General features: G+C 42.5%; 1 protein-coding gene across 1 annotated transcript in view; it reads left to right on the plus strand.

Moving 5' to 3' along the window:
- Window positions 1–9,207, plus strand: part of LOC136327222 (solute carrier family 2, facilitated glucose transporter member 3-like) — a 30,285-nt gene extending 21,078 nt beyond the window's left edge. Inside the window, exons 5-11 of the mRNA XM_066264203.1 lie at window positions 707–947; window positions 1,673–1,835; window positions 2,148–2,335; window positions 3,528–3,632; window positions 3,987–4,088; window positions 6,139–6,342; window positions 7,444–9,207. Of these exons, the coding sequence (XP_066120300.1) occupies window positions 707–947; window positions 1,673–1,835; window positions 2,148–2,335; window positions 3,528–3,632; window positions 3,987–4,088; window positions 6,139–6,342; window positions 7,444–7,662 (1,222 nt within the window). The 3' untranslated portion in view covers window positions 7,663–9,207. The remainder of the gene's footprint in view (window positions 1–706; window positions 948–1,672; window positions 1,836–2,147; window positions 2,336–3,527; window positions 3,633–3,986; window positions 4,089–6,138; window positions 6,343–7,443) is intronic.
- The last annotated feature ends 5,786 nt before the right edge of the window (window positions 9,208–14,993 follow it).

A 14,993-nucleotide genomic window follows, 5' to 3' on the forward strand; every position in this document is an offset into this window, starting at 1 on the left:
AGCTGGTGAGACTGTGCTCAAGCCAGATGAGCTTGTGCTCAAGCCAGTTTTAAACCTGGGTCCACTGCATCCCAGTCTGATGCTCTATCCACTGATCCGCTCCCTGGTCAGGCCTAACTTTTCCACTTTGTATCCCAGAACATTTCTAGTTGAGATAACCAGTATCAATGGTTCTCATACCTCTACATGCCTAAAAGTCACTTAGATAACTTGTTTAAGATTCTCCTTTTTGGCCTCACCAGGCAGTAGCACAGTGGATAGAGCACTGGACTGGGATGCAGAGGACCCAGGTCTGAAACACTGAGGTCTCCTGCTTGAGCTCAGGGTTGGGGTCATTGGCTTGAGCATGGGATCATAGACATGACCCCCTGGTCGCTGGCTTGAGCAAGGGGTCACTGGCTCGGCTGTAGTCCCATGCTCCCCCCCGGCCCCCCCCCCCCGTCAAGGCACATATGACAACTAAAGAGACTAAGTAGCTGCAATGAAGAATTGATGCTTCTCATCTCTCTCCTTTCCTGTCTGTCTCTATCTGTCCCTCTCTACCTGTCTCTGTCACACACACACACACACACACACACACTAAAAGTAGAAAAGTTAAATCAAAAGAGATTTATGAGCTTGGGCTTGGGGAACAGTATAATAAGGAAAGAAGGGGAAAGACCAGAATTGTTTTTCTAACTTGCCTTACCTTTGCTTAAACTTTCAGGTGCAATTCAATGCTTATTGTCAATCTGTTGGCTATCCTCGGTGGCGGCCTTATGGGATTGTGCAAATTAGTGGAGTCCGTTGTAATGCTGATCCTGGGCCGGTTGGTTATTGGCCTCTTCTGCGGACTCAGCACAGGTTTTGTGCCTGTATACATTGGAGAGGTATCTCCTACTGCCCTGCGGGGGGCCTTTGGCACTCTCCACCAGTTGGCCATCGTCATTGGGATTCTGGTATCCCAGGTACTTATTTGGAACTTAAATTTAAGGAGTGTTATGAGTCTTAGTGTCAAGGGCCATTAAAAAGGTTAACATAAAGTTTGACCAGGTGATGGCACAGTGGATAGAGCATCGGACTGGGATGCAGAGGACCCAGAATCGAAACCCCAAGGTCTCAGGCTTGAGCTTGGGCTCATCGGCTTGAGCCACGGGGTCACTGACTTGAGTGTGGGATCATAGACATGACCCTATGGTCTCTGGCTTGAGCCCAAAGGTCACAGGCTTGAAGCCTAAGGTTGCTGGCTTAAGCCCAAGGTCACTGGCTTGAGCAAGGGGTTACTCGCTCTACTGTAGTCCCCCCCCCCATCAAAGCACATGAGAAAGCAATCAGTGAACAACTAAGGAGCCGCAATGAAGAATTGATACTTCTCATCTCTCTCCCTTCCTGCCTGTCTGTCCCTATCTGTCCCTCTCTCTGTCTCTCTCACTAAAAAAAAAAAAAAAAAAGTTAACATAATGTACTCAAAAGCACATTTGGCATATTCAACTATATATGTTTCAGGTATTATTATTATAGCTCACAGACAGCTGAAGAAGCAAGCAGGGTAGAGAAAAGAAAGAAAGAAAAAGCATTTATCTTTTCCTGTGATAAAAGAATGAATAATTTTTTGAACTTTTATGTTTGTTTTTAATCAATATGTGGCCTATAAAATATGAGGTTTATAGTATTATCTTTTTCTGGTTTCTAGGTCTTTGGTCTGGACGTCATCTTAGGGACTGATGATCTTTGGCCTGTGCTGTTGGGCTTCCCCATCCTTCCAGCTATCCTACAATGCATAGCCCTTTTATTTTGCCCAGAAAGCCCTAGATTCTTGCTCATTATCAGAAAGGAAGAAGACAAGGCTAAGAAGAGTGAGTATCCTTCACAGTTTCACTTACAGAAATTGTAGGATTCTGGATTATTTTAGGATAATGATATTGGATGGATCTATTTTTTGTCATCTCTTTTCCCTGCTCCTCAGACCCAAGTGAGGAGTTTTCTGATTACTAAATCAGGGACTTGTAACTCCTAAAGAAGGAGATGAGAAGATAAGACATGGATGCTGATTGATTAGCTCATGTCCAGCGCTCATCTCCGGTGGCTTCTCCCCAGCTGTCTTATGAGAAAAATGGATGTGGCACAGCGCCTTATCTGTCTCCTTTCCTCTTTGTTCTCTTCACCAGTCCTCCAGCGATTGTGGGGCACCCAGGACGTGACTCAGGAGCTCCAGGAGATGAAAGATGAGAGTGCTAGGGTGGCCCAAGAGAAGCAAGTCACTGTGCTGGAGCTCTTCAGGGTCCGGAGCTACCAGCAGCCCATCCTGATCTCCATCATGCTGCAGCTCGCTCAGCAGCTCTCTGGAATCAATGCCGTGAGTACTGGCGTTTCTGTCCAAAGCATTCTGAAATACCTCAGTTACAACCCCTGACCTGAGCTGAATAGTTCACCTTCTTACGTAGAGTTCCTCACAACGCCTGCTATGTAGCAGCCACTCAGAAAATGTTGATTATCTAGGTTTTGGTTTTATTTCTTTGTGTGTTTTTATTTTTTATTTTTTTTTAGATTTTTATTCATTTTTAGAGGAGGAGAGAGAGAGTGAAAGAGGGAAGAAGAGAAAGAAAGAGGAGGGAGAAGTGGGAAGCATCAACTTGTAGTACAATAATTGCTTCCTATATGTGCCTTGACCTGGCAAGCTCAGGGATTCAAACCAGTGACCTCAGCATTCCAGGTCGACGCTTTATCCACTGTGCCACCACAGGTCAGTTTTATTTCTTAAAATGATACTGATAGTACTTGTTTTCCATGAGGAAAAATGCAAAAATAAATAAAAATGAAAATTTTTTCACCTTTAATCTTGGAAGAGATGATTAACATCCTCTTCTAGACTTTTCAATATATAGGGCAACACGATATTTTTTTTTACCACTGTTTAATTTCCAGCCCTCTTTAACTCTGATCTATCTTATATGATGTCACCAGTGATAATTAAGTCATACAACCCAAAGTAGATAACCAAGAATTTGCTTTTCTCTGGGACTTTACATTATAAAATCAGTGTATAAGTAAATAAATAAATACATAAATAAAATCAGTATAAAGTCCTGGAGAACAATCAGGAAATAAGAGGTCCAAAAGCACACTGACATCTTGAAACTGATAGAATCATACCATTCTATGCATTTTTTTCCATCTAGAATCAAAACAATGACAGTTGAGAGCAGGGGCTAGACGGGAAGCTAGTAATCTGCGGGTAGCTCTTATATTCTATGCAAATATCAGCTTTCTGCTTTTGAGTCTTGGTGTGAGAAGAGAGAATATTGCTATACCTCCTATCCATTGTTGATAAAATATTTGGTTCTGAAGAACACCGTTGTGCCACCTCTTTAAATACTGATTTATGCCCTGGTGTTTCCTCATCAATCTTTGGTGATCTAATTAAATCATTTTGTAACAAAGCATTTTGCAAAATACATCTCGTACCCAAAATAGCAAGTTGGGCCTATTTTTCAGCTGCCATGCACAAGTGCTACTTTAAAGTTGCATCTTCTTTTGTTTCCTCCCAGGTGTTCTATTACTCAACAGGAATCTTTAAAGATGCAGGTGTTGAGGAGCCCATCTATGCCACCATTGGTGCTGGTGTGGTTAATACCATCTTCACTATAGTGTCTGTAGGTTGGATGGTTTGATCATTTTGTGGGGACGGGTTAGGGGGAAGAGGACTTCTTGCTACCCGTGTTCAAAGATGGGTTGTATGTACTTCCATTATTTAAGCCTACTGTTGTTGTTCAATTCCTCTTCTGGGGGAAAAGAGATGTTGAATAATGGGTGTAAGTAGTCTTCACTTTTTTCAAGCACATATGGAATGGATGGGAAAGAGGGAGGTTATAGGAGGGTTTGTATAAGATAAAAAGGGAAAGTGTGACTATAGCAAGTACCTTGCTATTGTTAAGGCAGATTCCGGTAGCTCACAGTGTTTTCATGAAAAGGAAAGCAGAAATGTCATGTTATATTTCTTCTTTTAGCTGTTTCTGGTGGAAAAAGCAGGAAGAAGGACTCTACTTATGACTGGCCTTGGCGGGATGGCTTTTTGTACCTCCCTCATGTCTGTTTCCTTGGTATTAAAGGTGAGTGTTCTTTGAGTAAACTAAAGGGAGGAAGGAAAGAGAGGTTATAGTTGACTCTCTGTGGTGGGTGAATAGTTGAGGCTGCAATCAATAAAGCCAGATTTAGGAGCAGCAGCATGCGCAGAGTTTTAAGAAAAAGTAGTTCTTGCCCTGGCCAGATAGCTCAGTTGGTTAGAGCAGAGGTCCCCAAACTACGGCCCGCGGGCCGCATGTGGCCCCCTGAGGCCATTTATCCGGCCCCTGCTGCACTTCCAGAAGGGGGACCTCTTTTATTGGTTTATCCACATCCTGTGCTCCGGGAGTACTGTATGTGGCGGTGCCGCAAAGTGCGGTGGCGCTCACGTCCAGTACTCTTCCGGTGATACAGGATGCACACCTCACGGCTCCAGAAGCGCATCATATCATTTGTTACGGCTAGCAGTGACAAATATGGAACCGGACATTGACCATCTCATTAGCCAAAAGCAGACTCATAGTTCCCATTGAAATACTAGTCAGTTTGTTGATTTAAATTTACTTGTTCTTTATTTTAAATATTGTATTTGTTCCCGTTTTGTTTTTTTACTTTAAAATAAGATATATGCAATGTGCATAGGGATTTGTTCATAGTTTTTTTTATAGTCCAGCCCTCCAACGGTCTGAGGGACAGTGAACTGCCCCCTGTGTAAAAAGTTTGGGGACCCCTAGGTTAGAGCATCATCCTGAAGTACAAAGGTTGCCAGTTTGATCCCTGACCAGGGCACATACGGGAACAGATGAATGTTTCTCTGTCTCTCTCTCCCTTCCTTTCTCTCTAAAGTGAAAAAATAAAACTTAAAACAAAAAAAAAGTAGTTTGCCAAGAAGAGATAATTAAATTGCTATAATCTTTACATCTATATAACCTATAGCTTATAAAATTCATTATTTAATTTAATTCTTTTTTAAACTTTTTTAATTAAAAATTTTTTTTTTTTTTACAGAGACAGAGAGAGGGATAGATAGGGAAAGACAGACAGGAATGGAGAGAGATGAGAGGCATCAATCATCAGTTGTTTGTTGCAACACTTTAGTTGTTCACTGATTGCTTTTCTCAAATGTGCCTTGACCATGGGCCTTCAGCAGACCGAGTAACTCCTTGCTCGAGCCAGCAACCTTGGGTCCAAGCTTGTGAGCTCTTGCTCAAACCAGATGAGCCCGCGCTCAAGCTGTCGACCTCAGGGTCTTGAACCTGGGTCCTTGGCATCCCAGTCTGACGCTCTATCCACTGCACCACCGCCTGGTCAGGCTATTTAATTCTTAAAATAATTTTGACCCTGGCCTGGTAGGTAGCTCAGTTGGTTATTGTCCCAACATGCCAAGGTTGTAGGTTTGATCCCTGGTCCGAGCATGTACAAGAATCAACCAGTGAATGCATAAATAAGTGGAACAACAAATTGATGTTTCTCACCTGACCAGGTAGCTCAGTGATAGCCTCTCGGACTGGGACGCAGAGGACCCAGGTTCGAAACCCCAAAGTTGCTAGCTTGAGCATGGGGTCGCTGGGTTGAGCGTGGGATCATAGACATGACCTCATGGTCTCTGGCTTGAGCCTAAAGGTCACTGGCTTGAGCAAGAGTCACTTGCTCTGCTGTAGGCCCCCCCCCCAATTAAAGCACATATTAGAAAGCAATCAATGAACAACTAAGGTGCTGCAACAAAGATTGATGCTTCTCACCTCTCTCCCTTGCTGTCTGTCTGTCCCTCTCTCTTTCTGTCACACACACACACACACACACAAATTGATGTTTCTTTTTGTTGCTCTCTCAAATCAATAAATAACTTTAATAATTTTGACGCAATTATTTCCATTTTACAATTGATGAAATGATTTTTGTAAAAATGATATATATGTGATAACATAGCTAGGATTCAAAACCCCAAAATTTTTTACTCTTAAGTTCAGTAACTCCACTATGCCATAGGAAAGGAGAAGCTTTTGGTATCAGTCAGTACTCATCTGTGGGAAGCTGGATCCTGCCAAGGGCATGCTCTATTTAATAATGACTTTTCTTCTGTTCCTTCCCCTATAGAATTCATATAACTGGATGAGCTTTATCTTAATTGGGGCTATCTTGATCTTTGTGGCCTTCTTTGAAATTGGCCCAGGCCCCATTCCCTGGTTTATTGTGGCTGAACTGTTCAGCCAGGGACCCCGCCCAGCTGCAATGGCAGTGGCTGCTTGCTCCAACTGGACCTCCAACTTTTTTATTGCCCTGCTCTTCCCCTTCGCTGAAGTAAGTGAACTAAAGCAGAATTCATAGCCCATACTGAAATCAGCCACTTACGCCATGTTTACCATATGGTTACTGACACCAGGAAGAATTTTATCTCAAGGGCTTTACACCAGACCCCCCTCACCCTTATTTCTAATGACATAGGAAAAGAAGTAATGAGAACAGAAAAGATTGAAGGAGGAGTATAAAGCAGGGAACTTCTAAAAGACCACTGGTCTAAAAAGATAAAGGCACAGTTTTACCTAGAAAAAGAATGATAGTAATAAGTCAAGCCTCAAAGGATTTCAAACCAATACTCAAAAGCCATCATTTGAATTAGCGTTTTGGCTTCATGATCTTAAAGGCTCACAAAGCATAGGATGTTAGTGAATGACATGGGTCCTATTATAAAATGACCTGGAGCCGATTTGGATAAAGGGACTTGCAGTGGACATCTGCAAGGCATTTCCTATTTCTGTGAGTACTTCATAATAAACCTAGATTTGAACAGTGATAATCAAAAATCCTAAAACACTCTAGGTATTTGGAAACAGCTAAATTTAATGAATGGAAAAGGAGTGACAAAATTGCTGAACAATACAGGAAGTTAGTGATGGAATCATACACAGACCTGTGCAGAAACCTTACTGTTCTCATTAACTATAAAACAGTGGTCCCCAACCTTTTTTGGGCCACGGACCGGTTTAATGTCAGAAAATATTCTCATGGACCGGCCTTTAGGGTGGGACAGATAAATGCACAAAATAAAATTATGCGACCGGCGTAAAAACTGTGGTATTTTTAATACAATTATTGAACTTCGAGACAAGCGTCAAGAGGGAGTCTTAGACGGATGTAACAGGGAATCTGGTCATTTTTTTAAAATAAAACATCATTCAGACTTAAATAAAAATAAAACAGAAATAATGTAAGTTATTTATTCTTTCTCTGCGGACTGGTACCAAATGGCCCACAGACTGGTACCGGCCTGGGGGTTGGGGACCACTGCTATAAAAGGTTTATGGCTTAAAGTCTATTGGACATATAGATGTGAGGGAAACTGGAGTTTGTCAGAGACCAGATCTTGATATCAATGCTTTTTTATTTTATATTCTTTTGTAGTCCCACCTAGGACCCTACATTTTTATTATCTTCACCGGCTTCCTCCTGGCCTTCTTGATGTTCACCTTCTTCAAAGTCCCTGAAACTCGTGGCAGGACTTTTGAGGAAATTACCCGGAGCTTTGAAGGGCAGGCACAGGGGGCTGACAGAGCCCAGGGAGGCCCCGCTATGGAGATGAACAGCGCACAGCCTAGTAAGGAGACTTCCGCCGATTCCTAAGCCATGATTTCCCACCTCCCTCCCAACGTGAAAAGCAGCCTCTCCCTGACCAGGGGAGAGACCCAGGACTGCTTGTGAATGCTGCTAGCTGATTCTTTTCTCACCCCCACACTCCGTGAGCACTCAGGGAAACCCAATGCTGGGTTAGTTGTATGTTTATTGGCTTTTTATACGTTTCATTATTTCTTGGACATTCTCTTCCTTTAGGAGAAACCGAGTAAACCTACCTTCATTTCAGGAAGGTTTAGCTACTTGGCATTTCACAACTTTGCCAGCTCTTCCTTCCGTAAGTTCTAACATTTCTTCATGGGGGCAGGTAGGGGAGAGAGCTTCTCACCTCAGACTCTCCAGGGACCAGATACACGTGAGTGTGGAGGACAGAGAGGGGTCACTCACGGGCACCATCCTCACTTCCATGCAGCTCTGCAGAGCACATTAATTTGAGTTTTATTTATTTATCTTATTTTATTGCATAAATATTTATTTTTTTAAGTATAATTTTACCAAATAATGAAAACATAAGGAAATTGAGATTGGAAGGGAAGTGCTTAAAAAGTTTCTAGGATGGAAGATTTGATACTGGAGAGGTCAGTCTCAGGAGGGGAGAATTCAGGCATCAGGTAATGCGTTTGGGAGGGGGTGCGATGTGTGTGAGGTTTGCACTACCTCTTAACAGTGTCTGTCCTTCGGACGGAAATTCTCAAGTTCAGTTTCTCAGAAAAGTCATATGCCTGTGTAAAGAAGCTACTGGTTTCCTTTGGAACTATTTTTTTTGTTTGAGCTTATCTGTAGTATTACTTGAAATCTAGGATTATTTCTAAGTTGGGTATTGTAGTTAATGGTAGGTGGTTGATGGGTTCTGATTTTGGATGGAGTCCAGAGAAGGGAAGGTTGTTTGCAGAAATCAATCCTCTCTTCCCCTCACTAGACCAAACAACTTCTATCTATTATAGGGGGCTCACTTTTTTCTTTTTTTTAAGTGCTCCTACCACTCAACTGGTGGGAGAGCAACTTAAAATATTGGCTCTTGGTAAAGCTTTGGTTTTCTTTCTCCATTTTGTTCTTTCGGAGATTTTAGATGTTTAGATTCTTTTTATTTTGTTTAAGCCATAGCTTTAAAAAAATTCAGAGGAGAATGTTCATAGCTAACTTGGAATTTGTAACCTCATTACTGGAAGAGGATTTTTCCTGAACAATTATTTTCTAGTTGAAGTCCATAATCGATTTATGGTCAGCTCATACTTTGTTTTTCTTTCCTTTTTTTTGTTTTTCTTGTTACCATGTCAATTTACTCATTACCATGTTACCATAGTGTTATGTCAAATGCGCTAAGGGCACTTGAGCCTTCCCTGTAGCCCACATTTAAGACAGTCTTAGTAAATGTCCAGGTTAGCCCACACTTGAGAGTATGAATGTATGTGCACTGCGGGTGACTTTCCTTCAACTGCACCTCCACCTCTGGCTCCTCACAAACTGGATGGCCACTAATGCAGTGTGGAGGTTCTCCCATTTCTCAGTGACCAGATGTGAATATTTCCAAATAGGTTTGTATTATTGTTACTGTCATTCTTTGTTTTGAAATAAAATAAAAATTCTGATTGTACATATGACAACACAGGCTTGGTTTTTTCTTTTCATTGTTGTCCTTCCTCTAACAAAATCTGCTTTAAATCCTAGTTTGGCCATTTGATACCTGTTGTAACCTTCAGCAAGTTTCTTATAAGACAGTCTCAGACACATAAAAAAAAAGAAAAGAAACATAGTCAAATATACATTTGAAAACAAAAAGAATAACACTGCTTAGAAAAATAAAGCAGAATATAATATTGTATATCTTACGAAGGTATTGCGATGTTTATTTTAAGAAGTTAAACATTAACTGTTGAATTTTTATATTCATAGGTGACAGAGTTATCTCTGGGGTTTTTTTGTTTTTTATTTTTTAGCGAGGGGGAGAGAGACACACAGGAAGGGAGACCGATAAGAAGCATCAATTCTTTCTTGCGGTATTGTAGTTGTTCATTGATTACTTTCTCAAATGTGCCTTGATTGAAGGGCTACAGCAAGCAGACTAAGTGACCTTTACTCAAGCCAGCGACCTTGGGGTTATGTCTTTGACCCCATGCTCAAGTTAGCGACCCTGTGCTAAAGCCGGGTGAGCCCGTACTCAAGCTGGCACCCTCAGAGTTTTGAACCTGGGTCTTCTGCATCCCAGTCTGACACTCTATCCACTGCGCCACTGCCTGGTCAGGCTAAATATTTTTTAATGAACTAATGAAGGATGAATTTTGAAGTGATTTAAAAATATTGGTTTGATTACAATGGCTTATTAAGGACAACAAATGGATTACAAGCCCTGGCCAGGTTGCTCAGTTAGAGCTCATCCCAATACACCAAGGCTTGTGCCTTCAATGTCAAGGCACATACAAGAATCAATCGATGAATGCATAATTAAGTAGAACAACAAATCAACATTTTTCTCTCTCCTGTTTCTCTAAAATCAATAATTTTATTTGTGTGTGTGTGAGAGAGAGAAGCAGGGAGAGAGAGAGAGAGACAGGAACATCAATCTGCTTCTGTATGTGCCCTGACCAGGATCGAACCGTTAACCTCTGTGCTTCCAGCCAAAGCTCCAACTAACCGAACTATCCAAGTAGGGCAATAAAATAAATTTTTAAGAAATTAAGAAAATGACAGCCCTGGCCAGTTGGCTCAGTGGTAGAGCATCGGCCTGGTGTGCAGGAGTCCCGGGTTCGATTCCCAGCCAGGGCACACAGGAGAAGCGCCCATCTGCTTCTCTACCCCTCCCCCTTTCCTCCCTCTCTGTCTCTCTCTTCCCCTCCCACAGCCAAGGCTCCATTGGAGCAAAGTTGGCCCGGGCACTGAGGATGGCTCTGTGGCCTCTGCCTCAGGCACTGGAATAGCTTTGGTTGCAGCAGAGCAACGCCCCAGACGGGCAGAGCATTGCCCCCTGGTAGGCGTGCCGGGTGGATCCCGGTCAGGCACATGCAGGAGTCTGTCTGACTGCCTCCCTGTTTACAGCTTTGGAAAAATACAAAAAAAATAAAAATAAAAAAATAAAAAGAAAGTGAGTTACATTTAAGAGGATAGAGCCTGACCAGGCGGTGATTCAGTAGATAGAGCATCAGACTAGGAAGTGGAGAACCCAGGTTCAAAACCCCAAGATTGCTGGCTTGAGCACGGGCTCACCAGCTTGAGTGCAGGGTCGCTGGCTTGAACAAGGGGTCACTCATTCTGCTATAGCCCCCTTGTCAAGGCACATATGATAAAACAATCAATGAACAACTAACATGCCACAACAAAAAATTGATGCTTCTCATTCTCCTCTCTATCCCTGTATGTCCCTTTCTCTGACCCTCTGTCAATAAAGAGGATGGATAGAGCAGTTTCTCAAAGAAGTCGGGTTATAGTCAGCTCAGACTGAAGGGAAGGTAACATAACAACACTAGATGTGTTATTTAAACTTCCTGACCATGTGGTGATTACAGTAGGGAAAGGGGGTGGGGAGTGGGGTGAGAATGTGCAGAAGGGTGGAGGGAGGATGAATGGTGATGGAGGGAGACTTGACTTGGGATAGTGAACACACAATGTAGTATACAGGTGATGTATTATAGAAATGTACCCTTGAAACCTGTATTTTATTAAGCAATGCCACCCCAATAAATTCAATTAAAAAATAATATGGATAATAAAATTCCATTTCAAGAAAAAATATTTCCTAAGAAAGAGACTGAGAAAAATCAATTTCCTGAGCTTTAGCCTTTTTACATATAAATGATAGTTAACTTTGGAGTGGGAGTGCAGCTTAAGGACCACAAGAAATACAATTTATATTTTCCCATGTAAGAGAGTGCTATAAAAATGTAAAGCATCCTTGGAAGTGTTTTTCTCCAGGTTGAAACTCACTTTAGCCTGACCAGGCGGTGGCTCAGTGGATAGTGTTGGCCTGGGATGCAGAAGACCCAGGTTAAAAACCTCGCAATCACCGGCTTGAGCAATTTCACTGGCTTGAAGTCCAAGGTTGCTGGCTTGAGCAAGGGGTCACTGGCTTGGCTGTAGTCCCCCACCTCCCCACCACCGCACCCAAATCAAGGCACATATGAGAAAGCCATCAAGGAACAACTAAGGTGCCGCAACTATGAGTTGATGCTTCTCATCTCTCTTCCTTCCTGTCTGTCTGTCCCTATCTGTCTCTCTTCTGTCTCTGTCTCGGTAAACAAAAATAAAAAGAAACTTTATTATTCACTTCCCTTTGGATGATGCCAGTAGTGTAAAGAAAGACATGGGAAAGAGCCACTGACAAAGTTAAGAATAATCATATTTCTCTAACCCTGATGAAGGCTGATGTAGCAGATATTTAAACAAGGGTTTTTTTGTCCCAGAGGGTAGAATCTCAGTAGATTTTATTGACCTAATGAGATAGCAATTGATCAGGGAACTGGTGGAAGTTAACACTCGTGTTTAGTGGTTCACTGAACACTGGATGGTATCCGCAAAGCCTGATGTAGTTTCGGGGAATAGTGGGTATGTGTTGGGCAAATGAGTTTGTAAAATTTGTATTTTTTTAATTTGCTCACATTTAGTGTTAAAAAAATGGTGCTGGGCAGCACCGGGTATGTGATCTGTGAAATTGCAAATTACCTTCCTGCTTGGGAAGGGCCATTGTCTTGCTAATGTTTGCTGGAGGGGGGGTCTTTGCTCCAGAAAGTTTTGAAAAGAGAAGGAGAAGGGAGGGAGGAAGGCTTGTTTGCAGAGGAGAGAAGTGCAGATAGGGAACCAGAGATGAGGGGTTTTGGGAGCTCTGCTGAGACTGGTGGGGCCTTTGATTCTAGGAGGAACCGGAGAAGAGGCTCCTGGTTCTGGAACTGAAGAATGTGTCAGTGGCTTTGGGAGCCCTGTGTGTTTGCTTGTCGGCCAGTGTGAGACTTTAATGAAGGAATGGCCCACCAATTTTTGACTCCACTGTTTTTTTACCATCTGCCCAAATCCACTGAGAACCTGCATGTGCATGGCTACAATGGCCAGGACAGAAGTGACTGCTGGCCATACAATATGATTGTAGGATAAGTGGCTGATGAAGGGTAAGAAACTTAAGTAAAATGCAGAATCTAGGGGAGGATAGGAATTATAGAAGATTTAGAGTTGCAGAAAGGACAGAACTTTGTGGGCCTGACCTGTGGTGTCACGATGGATAAAGCTTCGACCTGGAACACAGAGGTCGCTGGTTTGAAACCCTGGGCTTGCCTAGTCAAGGCACATATGAGAGTTGATGCTTCATGTTCCTCCCCACTTCTCTCTTTTTCTCCTTTCTCTAAAAGTGAATAATTTTTTAAATCTAGTTTTATATGTAAAAAAAGAACTGTGTGCCTAATAGTGCAATGTGCATTGACTATATTACCTGAAGATGCACACTCTGACTACAGATGAGAAAACAATACAATTTATGTAACACAAAAGGCACATTAATTATAAGTAATTAGTCATTGGTAAGACTTTAGATATAAATAAGTAGATACACGTGTACACACCACAGAAAGATGGAAGGAGAAAGAGGCACTTAATACTAAATATCCTTATACACCAGAGGCATTCTGTAAAGCCAATAGTTGTGGCTGCCATCACAGCCGCCTGGCCTGTGCAGGTTCACATTTGATTTGGACAGAGGTTAGTGAAACAACGGAGCCAAGAACTGGTGGGCCATTATATCTAATCCTAGCTCGCACCCAGTGGGCGAGAAATAAACACAGTGGGAAAATACTTCCCTTTCCATTCAGGGTTCCCAAAGCCACTGACTCATCCGAGTTTTCTAGAATCAAAGGTTTGTACCTCACCAGCCTTATTCACTTCTGTTCCCCATCTCCTTCTGTCTGCACAAACTCTGCACAAACTGGCTTCTCCTTCAGCACTCCACTATCTTGGCTGCAATACAAATAAGGAAGTCTCTGATACAAAGTCACTTATCTGAGGCATAAATGGGATTCCTCATAAGAGTGCACCACCCCACATCATGCAACAGTCAAGGGTGTGGGGAAAAGCTTAGTTTTGAAAAGATCTTAGTATTAAAAGGGTGGGAAGGCTTAGTCTTAAAACTAAGCCTTAGGCTATAATGACTTCCCGGGCTTACAGTCTGTCTCCCACACTCAATGCAAACTATAAGTGAGCAAACATAAACATCATATTTACAGACTTATTTGACGGACACACTAAAATTCATCACTTTTATATTGGCCATCCTTTGCTGATGTCACATGTATCCTGACCAACTAGGGGAAATAAATTCCACCACTGCTCATCAGGTGAAGGAGAGCTACTTTGTGGGTAGAAGTACTTGCCCCCAGAGTCTCTGATAGTGCAAGCCTGTGTGATTGTGACCAGGCACCTTCCTTCTGCAGAGGCCTGGCCCTATTCAACCTCAAGTTCTGGTCCTCAGTACTTGCCCTTAGTTCTTGTCACCACATCATGTGTCAGAGAAGTGGGTCATATGAACGTTGTGACCCTTTCTACCCCATGTTGGTCAAATAAGTTTGAAAATATGATATATATGTTTGCTCGCTTATAGTTTGCATTGGATGTGAGGAACAGGCTGTAAACATGCAGCATCCTTATAGCCTAAGGCTTAGTTTTAAGACTAAGCCTTTCCTACCCTTTTTGATGTGGGGTGGTGCGCTCTCATGAGGAATCCCATTATGCCTCAGAAAAGTGACTTTGTATCAGAAACTTCCTTATTTGCATATTGGATTAAAGGTTTTGATTTCTACACTATAAAATGGGGACAGACCGGGGGCTCTCTCTCGGTTCCTGAGATTAGCATTAGAGGAGAATAGAGAAAGGAGAGCAGATAAAGGCTATGTGGAGGAGAGGAGAAGCAGCCAAGATGGTGGAGTGCTGAGGGAAAAGCCAGTTTGTGCAGAGAGGAGGCAGGGAACAGAGGTGAATAAGGCTAGTGAGCTAGAAACCTCTGATTCTAAGAAACTCGGATAAGTCAGTAGCTTTGTGAGCACTGAATGAGTGGATTTTGGAGCCCAGTGTGATAGATATGTGTATTTCAAACTGCCCTCTTGATGTTCCGCTTATCTGTCAGACCTCACCCTTACTGGACTATTGTCTCCGAGACAGAGGAATTCCAAAAAGCTGACAAGCCTCCCCAAGGAGGGGCTCCAGACATACCAGGACTTTTGCCTCAGTATCCCCTCAGGCTCTCCCAAACACTATATAACTTGCCCCTAGTCTGTAACCAGCGCTCTTCTCCCCTGAGAAGTGCCCAGCAGGATTCCTTTCTTCCTTTCAATAAAGCCTTTTACTCTGGTCTT

Source organism: Saccopteryx bilineata, chromosome 1 (assembly GCF_036850765.1).
Source record: "Saccopteryx bilineata isolate mSacBil1 chromosome 1, mSacBil1_pri_phased_curated, whole genome shotgun sequence".
Taxonomy (NCBI): Eukaryota; Metazoa; Chordata; class Mammalia; order Chiroptera; family Emballonuridae; genus Saccopteryx; species Saccopteryx bilineata.